Raw genomic sequence first — 10,009 nt, 5'->3', positions numbered from 1 at the left:
GTTCTGTGATAAATGCTGTTAGTATTTTGAAAGAGATTGCATTTAATCTATATATTGCTTTGGGTAATATGGACATTTTAACAATACTAATTCTTCACATCCATGAGCATACTATACGTTTACATTTGTTGTTTCATCTTCAATGTCTTCCATCAGTGTTTTATAGTTTTCACAGATTAGGTCTTTCACCTCCTTCATTACTTTTAGTCCTAGGTATTCTATCCTTTTGGTGCAACTGTAAATTGGATTGCTTCCTTGAATTTTCTTTCTGCTACTTTTGAATTTCTGTATAGAAATGCAACACATTCTTTCTATTGATTTTGTATCCTGTAACTTGACTGAATTCATTTATCAGTTGTAATAAATGTTGTAATAGATGTTTGCAGTGCCTTTAGGGTTTTTTTACATATAGCAACATGTCATCTACAAAGAGTGCTGGCTTTACTGCTTCCTTAGCAATTTGGATGCTTTTCATTTCTTTTTCTCATCTTATTATGATGGCTGTGGCTTCCAGAACTCCACTGAATAAAAGTGGCAAGAGTGGAACTCTTATTTTGTTCCTGATGTTAGAGGAAAGGCTCCTAATTTTTCACCATTGGATTTGCTGTGTATGGCCTTTATTATGTTGAGATATGTTGCTCTAAACCCACTTCATTGAGAGTTTTTATCAGAAAAGGATGTTGAAAAATATCAAACGCTACATCTGCGTATCTTTACATGATCATGTGGTGTTTATCCTTTCTCTTTTTAATGTGATGTATCACACTGATTGACTTGCACATACTGAAAATACCTTTACATCCCTAGAATAAAACCCACTCGATCATGTTCAATTATTATTTTAATATATTGCTGAAATGGGTTTGTCGATCTTTTGAGGATTTTTACATCTATGTTCATCATATATGTTGGCCTGTAGTTACTTGTTTGTTTGTTTTGCATTTTTCTTGTTGCTGTTATGTCTTCGGTCCACTCTTGCTATTGCAGTAATGCTGGCCGTGTAGGATAGATTAGGAAATTGGTTGAGTACTGATTCAATCTCATAACTACTAATTGCTCAGTTCACATTTTCTATTTCTTCCTGATTCAGTTTTGGAAGATTATATATTTAACTAAATTGTCCACTATTTGGGCACATAATTTTTCATACTATGCTCTTATAATCCCTGCTATATCTTCTCCTTCATTTATGATTTTATTTGAAACCTCTTTTTTCTTAATGAATTTGGCTAAAGTGTTATCAAGTTTATCTTTTTAGAAAACTGACTCGTGATTCATTGATCTTTTCTGTTCTTTTAAGTCCCTATTTTGTTCATTTCTGCTCTAGTGTTCATGATTTCTTCTTCTAACCTTGGGTTTGTTCTTTTTTTTTCTTTTTCTTAGTTTCTTTAGGTGTAAGATTAGGTTCTTTGAGAATTTTCTTATATCTTGAAGTAGGCCTCATTGCTATAAAATTCCCTCTTACTGCTTTTGCTGCATGCCAAAGATTTTGGACTGTTGTGTTTTCATTCTCATTTGTCTCCATGTGTTGATTTCTTCTTTGATTTCCTCATTAACTCATTCATTGTTGAGTAGCATGTTATTTCACCTCCACCACGTATTTGGGGGTATCTCCCAGATTTGTTTCTTATAATTGATTTCTAGTATCATATTGTGGTGGTTGGAAAACATACTTCATATGCACTAAATACTCTTATATTTACTGAGATTTAATTTATGGCCTATCATGTAATGTATCCTCAAAAGTGTTCCATGTGCACCTAAAATGAATATGTATCTACTGTCAGGGGATGGAATGTTATAATGTGTGTTTCAAGGCCATTCTTTCCTTGTTGATATTCTATCTGGATGATTTATCCATTGATGTAAGTGGAGTGTTAAAACCCCCTTCTACTTTCATATTATTGTCAATTTCTATCTGTTAATATTTGTTTCATGTATTTTAGTGTTCCTATGTTATGTGCATAGGATATTTGTAATTTTTATATCCTCCTGATTGTATTGTTCCATTCATCAGCATCATCATATAGTGCCTTTCATTGTCTCTTGCTACAGTCTTTGTTTTTAAAGCCCATGTTGTCTGATATGAGAATTGCTACACTGGCCCTTTGTGCACTTTGATCCCTTCACCTTTAGTCTGTAAGTGTTTATAGGTTTGAAGTGAGACAGTTGTAGGCAGCACATGATGGGTATTACATTTTTTTTATCCATTCAGCCATCCTATATGTTTTGATTGGAGCATTTAGACCACTTACATTTAAACTAATGATTTCCTTGTTGTTTTTATAGTGCTTTCTTCTCTTGATTTTTTCTGGTTAGATGGCCTTGCTTAGTGTTATACTTGAGTTTCTATTTTTTTGTGTAACTATTATAGGTTTTTGATCTGTGGTTACCATTGTTGTCATATATAACTTCTTTTTTGAATGTTCTTTTATGTTTATTTTTCAGAGAAAGAGAGACAGACACAGAATCCAAGGCAGGCTCCAGGCTCTGAGCTGTCAACACAGAGGGCTCAAACCCATGAACTATGACATCATGACCTGAGCCAAAATCAGACATTTAACCAACTGAGCCACTCAGGCACTGCTGTGTTCCTAATAACTTCTGAAGTGTCTAGCAGTCTATATTAGGTTCAAACACATTGCAAGCACTAAATTTTTAGTTACCCTCCATGTTTTTTGTATGTGATGTCACATCTTTTTATTTTGTGTATTCTTGGACTAATATTTGTGGATACAATTGATTTTTAATCACTTTCACGTTTTAACCCTCCATACTGGCTTTAAAAGTGGTTAAGCTAGGGGCGCCTGGGTGGCTCAGTCGGTTGAGCGTCCGACTTCAGCTCAGGTCCGTCGGGCTCTGGGCTGATAGCTCAGAGCCTGGAGCCTGCTTCCGATTCTGTGTCTCCCTCTCTCTCTGACCCTCCCCTGTTCATGCTCTGTCTCAAAAATGAATAAACATTTTTAAAAAAATTTTTTAAAGTGATTAATCTATTTTAACCATATATTTGCTTTCCCTGTGAAATTTTTCCATTTCATGAATTTCATATTCCTAATTATGTCCTTTCCTTTACACTTAAGGAATTCTCTAATATTTTCTAAAAGGCTGGTTTAAAGGTGACGAATCCTTTAACTTTTGTTTGTCTCCTTCTGTTCTGATAGCCTTGCTGGATCCAGTATTCTTAGTGTTGTTTTGTTTTTTTTCTTTTAGCATTTTGAGTATATCATGCCACTCCCTTCTGGCCTGCAAAGTTTCTGCGGACGGACCTTATGGGAATTTCACTTGTATGGAACTTTTTTTTTTTTTGTATTGCGCATCTGCTAACATTTTCTCTTTACCATTACCTACTACTATTTTAATCGTTATTTGTCATTTTGTAGGCCCTTTGTGCTTCCTGGACCTGGATGTATGTGTGTTTCCTTCCCCAGATTCAGGAAGTCTTCAGCTGTTTCTTCTAATAAGTTTTTCCCCTTTCAGAGACTCTTTATATGTGAATGTTATTACACTTGATGTCGTTGAGTTCCCTTAACCTTTCCTCATTTATTGTTATTTTTTTTTCTTTTTGCTGCTCAGCTTGGATGCTTTCCAATACATTGTCTTCCAGATTGCTGATCCATTCTTCTGCATCCTCTTGTCTCCTATTGATTCTCCGTAGTGTATTTTTTATTACTTGAGTTCCTTATCTCTGAGAGGTTATTTTTTCTATTTTCTTATTGTTGAAATTCTCACTTATTTCATCCACTCTTTTCCCAACTCCAGCGAATATCTTTATGACCATTGCTTCAAATTCTTTATCAAGGCATATTGCTTATCTCTGTTTCATCTAGCTTATTTTAGTGACTGTATCTTGTTCTTTCATTTGGGAACTATTCCTCTGTCTCATTTTGCCTAACTCTTTGCATTTGTTTCTATGTATTAGGTCAGCTGTGTCTCCTGCTGTTTAGTAAAGTAGTGGCCTTGTGTAGAAGAGAGCATGTGGTGTCCTATAGTAGTCCCCCTGGTCACTAGAACCAGGTGCTCCAGGGATGTCCCCTCTGTGGGCTGCATGCTCTTCCCATTTTGGCCAAGCCATGATTGTCCTTATCCCAGCCTGTTGCAACGACTAGCTTTGCTGGCTGTTGTGTACTGCAGAGGTAGGGGTAGGGGGGTTAGTGTTCTTACTGTGGAGCTCAGGCCCAAGGCTGCTGTGAGCTCATTTAGTGGGCAAGGTTAGAAGTCCAATTGACTATCTTCAATTGAGATTTCTGCAAGAACTGAAGGTACATGAAAGGGAAGGGCTTTCTCCCTGCAAGTCTGAGATTCTTAGTGTATGGGGCTAGTGGCCTGCAGTTAGCATATCTGCCACAGCTGTTGGAACACTGAATGGGGCTTACTGCCTCTGCAGACCCTAAGCTGCCAGGATGCTGGAACTGAGGGCACTGTGGTATGCATGTATCTGATCCCCTCCCCAGGGTAAGAGTCACTTTAGAGTGGTACTTGTCCTGCTGGAGCTACTTACAGGGTGCTGCCTGCTAAGTTGAGTGGGTTGAATCACCGTAGCCAGAAAGGAATGTGGAAGCTGGGTGTACAGTGTTAGCAAGGTAGATGTAGAGTGTTATCATTGGCTCCTGCAAGTTTCCAGCTACCTGAGGCTGGGAGAGAGGAAGAAAAATGATGCTCACAAAAGCACTTTTTTCTTCCTTGAGAAATCTCTTGAAGATCTCTGCCCCTCCAGAACACATTCCAAGATTAGTAAAATCTCATTCACATATATCTCAAACTCTTTTCAACTGTTATTTCTGTGTTCCCTCAGAGTTCTGCTATTCTGAGTTTCCCACTGCCCTCTATGCTTCTGACATACCTTGCATTATAGGTAGTCTCACTGGAAGTTTCGTTCCCAACTGGAGCTCCACCCCTCCTACCCTTTTCAATCCTCTCCCTGTCATTTTGAGTCAGTTATGCAGATGTAACCATTATCTTAGTGTGTCTTTCGGCTGAGGTGAACTCAGGATCCTCTTTGCCATCTTCCCTTCATTTATACAATTATATCTAAAACAAACACCTGAGACAGAAAACGTGAATGTAGAGGATAATAACAAAATGGTGATATTTTCAGCCTTTTGATACATCTGTAGAGAGAGAACTTAGTCTTTTAGATGAAAGATACACACACACACACAGATTTCTGAGGTGATAAGAAAGGAAACAAATTTCAAATATAAACTCAAGAGAAAGTTGCATAAGAACTACCTGTCATTTAAGGGGTACTTATATAAGGGTTTTGCCTTTTAAATTTCTTCCATTTTTTTCCTAACACAATTCTTTACAGTTTCCATGTTAAAAAATGACATCTAAAGAATGGATTCACTGTAGAGTTGATGCCCTGAACTGAGACAGGATACATGTATCTGGCTTTGCTTACACACAAACAATAATGGAAACCTTGCAAGCCACATAGGATCTGTGTATTTCGATGCTGTTTCTATCATAATCTTTTCACATTGAGTTTGTGATGGTCCTTGGTGGTTAATAAGGCTTCAGGCTTGAATCATTTCAACTAAAACATTTTATTTTATTATCTGTCTCCATCCCTCTCAAAGAAAACAAATGGAGCCATGGTCAGACACATTTCTGATTGGGCCCAAATACTGTCATTTGTACTAATACTTTATACAAATATTTTTACATTTTACCAAAAAAACTCTCCTTTCTCTTTCCCTGTTTCCCCCCTCCTTTTCTTTCAACCACTTGTTGAAAACCTCCTAAATTCCAGGCACTAACATTACAAGGATATAATAGCATAAAAATATCATCTCTGCCCTCAGGGACAAGACCAGAGACTAAATGATAAACGTACCTGAGCAAAACAAAGTAACTTAAACAGACTAGTGCTGAGGTGAAGAGACCCTTATTAGAGCAAGAGGAGGAGTGGGCTAACACAAATCTGTTACATCATGTTAAGATGTTTCAGCCTAATCCTAAATGTGAGGAAGGATATTGAAGACTTTTAAAAGCAGAGGAGTGACTTGACCAGCTATGTGCTTTAAAAATCATAATGGTGGGAAAGGAGAATAGATTAGGTGGTGCATAGGGACAGCACTCCATTGATTGAAAGCAGGTAATCTTACCTCCATTTCATTGATGGCAGCATAGCTTTAGTTAACCTTTTGCTATTTCAACTCGTCTTCCCAAGCTTGAGAAGAGCAGTTGGAATTAGGGACCCTTGAGATCCATATAAATCTGGGATACCATAAAGACAATGCACCTGGCGTCCTGGCAATGATCTCAGTAGACTGGGTTTTCTGATTCTGGATCAGTTGGTTTCGCCTGTGCTAATCTGCACAGATGAGATATCTACCAGGTGATTTATGAACCCACAAGTGTGGAGTGTACCTTTCCTTTCACAGGACACTGAAAGTGAAACACCAGGATTGCATTCTCAAGAACACTCCCTACAAGGAGGCAAAATTGCAATTTTTAGAGCAAATGAAACTTCCAAAAATAAAACAAAGTTCACCTCATGAGAACTTGAAATTTCCAGTTTTCTTTCCTGAATTAAATCCTGTAGAATGTTCCGTATTGTCTGGTTATCTAGAAATCTGCAGAGGTTTATATTCACATTTTTAGTAAGACTATATGATTATCATAAACATGGAGAGTGTGAATTATTTGCATATTATGATGAACTGAAATAATTTCTGACTTACTCATTCCAAACACATCTTGCCCAAAATAGACATTTTTTGAAACTGCTGAACTTCTACAAATATTTTGAAGTACTAAAAATTAAAAGGAATACTCATGACCCACCACTTGTTTAATACTTTATTTACCTCAGATATTACTTAATGAACTTTTCTTTTGAAATTTTTACTCCCTTTCATTGTGACAGACACCATCATGAACTTGGTATATTTCAAGGTTCACTGTTTTATACATTAACGTTCTCAAAAATATCCATAAATAAAATTTTATATACTTTTATTTGCATCAGTGATATCTCAGTATATGAAAATTTCTCCAACATTTTTATTTTTAAAACTTTCATAAAGATCGATTCATGATGAAACAAGCTTAAGTTCATCTATTGCAACATTCCATTGAATGTCTACACTATATTTTAACATTTATTCACACCTGTTCCTCTATTGATCAACATCTAATTGTTTTTTCCTAATTCTTAATTATGACAAAGTGTGTTCCTATGAACATTATTGTACCTGTAATTACTTAAACTCACTTCACATTTCATGTCATAGAAATTGAGTTTCTTATAAAAGACTGGAATTAGAGTATTTCCTAATTTTGTAGACCTAAGGATTAACATTTTAAAAATCAGAGCTACAACTTCTATATACTAAGCTTCACTTGTTTAGACTTAGTGTGTGAGTCATCTTATTGCATACAGTAATGGCCAAGAACCATTCCCTTCTTCACCTAGAGGAGTTTGCACACTTGTTTGGGTTCTGGGAAAAAAAAGATAGTTAAGTTTCCATATTTCATGTTTCCCTCCTTTTCTCTAATAAATGAAGTTTGTATTCATCTTTATTCCCACACATCCCAGATTTGAACTAATGTACACATAATAAACACTGGTCTTGTACTGTTATGTTACCCATATTTGGAGCTAAAATAATTGATTATATTTAGGATACCGCTAGAACGTCAAAGTTCTTTTCAACTTTCCCTTACGGTACTTGTTGACTATCGGTCTCGTGCCGGTATTTAGCCTTAGATGGAGTTTACCACCCGCTTTGGGCTGCATTCCCAAGCAACCCGACTCCGGGAAGACCCGGGCCCGGCGCGCCGGGGGCCGCTACCGGCCTCACACCGTCCACGGGCTGGGCCTCGATCAGAAGGACTTGGGCCCCCCACGAGCGGCGCCGGGGAGTGGGTCTTCCGTACGCCACATTTCCCGCGCCCCACCGCGGGGCGGGGATTCGGCGCTGGGCTCTTCCCTGTTCACTCGCCGTTACTGAGGGAATCCTCGTTAGTTTCTTTTCCTCCGCTGACTAATATGCTTAAATTCAGCGGGTCGCCACGTCTGATCTGAGGTCGCGTCTCGGAGGGACGCGCGCACGCGCGCGCCAGGAGGAGGAGCCCCGCGAGGCCAGGGCGGTAGGGGCGACGAGAGGACCGGAACGCCGGCCCTGGGAAGAGGCCGCGCTCCGCAACCCGCCCGGTTCTCCGGCCGACACCCAACGACGCAAAACCCCAAACGCAACGCCCGAGCCGCCCCCCCCCAACCGACGACCCCCCCCCCCGCAACGCACCCACAACCCCCCCCTCCTCCTCCTCCTCCTCCTCCTCCAAACCCTCCGCGAGGGAGGGAGGGAGGGAGGGAGGGAGGGAGAGAGAGAGGGAAGAGAGCGGAGAGCGCGCGGGAGGGGAGAGAGGCGGGAGGGGAGGGGGGACGGGGAAGGTAAGGGTGCGCACGCGGGACGGACGGCGGAACGGCGGGCGGGCAGGCGGGAGCACGGGCCGGCGGCACAGGCGGGAGCCCTGCCGGGGTTGGAAGGCGGAGGGGGCGGCGGAGGAACGGGGGTTGGGCAGGGCCGAGGCGCGGGACGCGCCGCCTCGCGACGACCACCGGAGGGGGAACCGTGGCGAGCGGCGCGGGGCGGGGGAGCGAGGGGGGAAGCGGGCGCGGGCGTGGGGGGGGGTCCGAGCGCGGCGGTCGCCCCCGACCGCCGGCCCTTTCCCCCCCACGCGACACACCCGGCCTTCCCCCCCACACGTCCCACGTGCCCCGCGCTCCCGCCGCGGCCCCGGGCCGGGCCCGGCGGACGGCGCGGCACGCCTCCAACCACGAAAACCCCCGCGGAGAACCACACCGCCCCCGCGACAACGCGGGCTCGGGGCACGCAGTGCGGCGCGGCCGCAACCCGGGGGGAAGCGCGCAGCGGCGGGCGACGCCGCGGCGTCCCGCGGGCCGCCGCCGGGGCACGCATCCCCGGGGCGCAGCCCCGCGCGCGACTCGGCCTCGGCGCGAGCCGCCCCGACAGGGCAAAGGGGGCCGGGATCGCCAGCGGGGAGCGGGGGCGGGGCCGCGGCTCGGGCCCCGGACGCACGGCCGCGGACCGGGAGAGGAGGGGGCCACGGCCGGACCGCCGCGGTCGCCGCCCGGGGCAAGGCGGCGAGACCGACGGCGCCCCGGATCCGCACCTCCACCCCCCACGACGGCCCACGGGACCGCGCGGCACGGGGCACCGCAAAACCCTCCCGAGACCCGGGTGGCGATCCCAAAGACCGCGTGCGGCACGAGGGATCTCCCCCAGAGGGACCGCGGCGGCGGCCGCGGCCCTCAGGCGCGAGCTCTCCTCGCCCTTCCCTTTACTCGCGGGCGGCGACCGGCCTCGGCCTCTCCCCCCCCCGCCCCACCTTTCCCCCCCAAACCACCACACCCCCCCACCACCGCCCCACGGGCGCCGGCCCCCAGCCCCCCCCCGTCCCACGCCCTCCCACGTCCCACACACACGCCACCGCCGAGCGGACCCGGCGGGGCGAGGCGGGGGCGAGGGGGGTGGGGGCTGAGGGAGGCGGCGGGGACCGGACACACGGGGCCGGGGAGGAGGAGGAGGAGGAGGAGGAGGAGGAGGAGGAGGAGGGAGGGCGGCAGCGGCGGCCACCGTCGTCTGCACTTAGGGGGACGGAGGGCCCGGCGGCCAGGACGACCCTGTCCCCAGCCCGCGGACGACCCCGCACACCGTACCGCCGCGCAGGCGGGCGTGGCGGGGCGCCCCCGGGCGGGGCGGGCGCCGGCGGGGCGGGCCCTGCGAGGGAACCCCCAGCCGCGCCTTACCCCCGGGAGACACCCACCCGGGGGAGGCGATTGATCGGCAAGCGACGCTCAGACAGGCGTAGCCCCGGGAGGAACCCGGGGCCGCAAGTGCGTTCGAAGTGTCGATGATCAATGTGTCCTGCAATTCACATTAATTCTCGCAGCTAGCTGCGTTCTTCATCGACGCACGAGCCGAGTGATCCACCGCTAAGAGTCGTACGAGTTTTTGTGATCGCCGGGAGGGCCAAC

At 45.4% G+C, this 10,009-nt stretch overlaps 1 protein-coding gene and 1 non-coding gene across 2 annotated transcripts in view; one reads left to right on the top strand and one right to left on the bottom strand.

The window, feature by feature from the left end:
- The first annotated feature begins 6,879 nt into the window (after positions 1-6,879).
- The window catches only part of LOC128313529 (collagen alpha-1(III) chain-like), a 4,863-nt gene continuing 1,733 nt past the window's right edge, over positions 6,880-10,009 (top strand). The window contains exons 1-5 of the mRNA XM_053212662.1: positions 6,880-6,888; positions 7,752-7,880; positions 8,011-8,199; positions 8,498-9,502; positions 9,625-9,818. Coding sequence (XP_053068637.1) covers positions 6,880-6,888; positions 7,752-7,880; positions 8,011-8,199; positions 8,498-9,502; positions 9,625-9,818 — 1,526 coding nt within the window. The remainder of the gene's footprint in view (positions 6,889-7,751; positions 7,881-8,010; positions 8,200-8,497; positions 9,503-9,624; positions 9,819-10,009) is intronic.
- On the bottom strand, positions 9,824-9,976 carry LOC113597860 (5.8S ribosomal RNA). The gene has a single exon (XR_003418603.1). It is a non-coding gene; the product is annotated as a 5.8S ribosomal RNA (ribosomal RNA).

Source organism: Acinonyx jubatus, chromosome E1 (assembly GCF_027475565.1).
Source record: "Acinonyx jubatus isolate Ajub_Pintada_27869175 chromosome E1, VMU_Ajub_asm_v1.0, whole genome shotgun sequence".
NCBI lineage: Eukaryota > Metazoa > Chordata > Mammalia > Carnivora > Felidae > Acinonyx > Acinonyx jubatus.
This window is presented reverse-complemented; position numbering and strand designations above follow the sequence as displayed.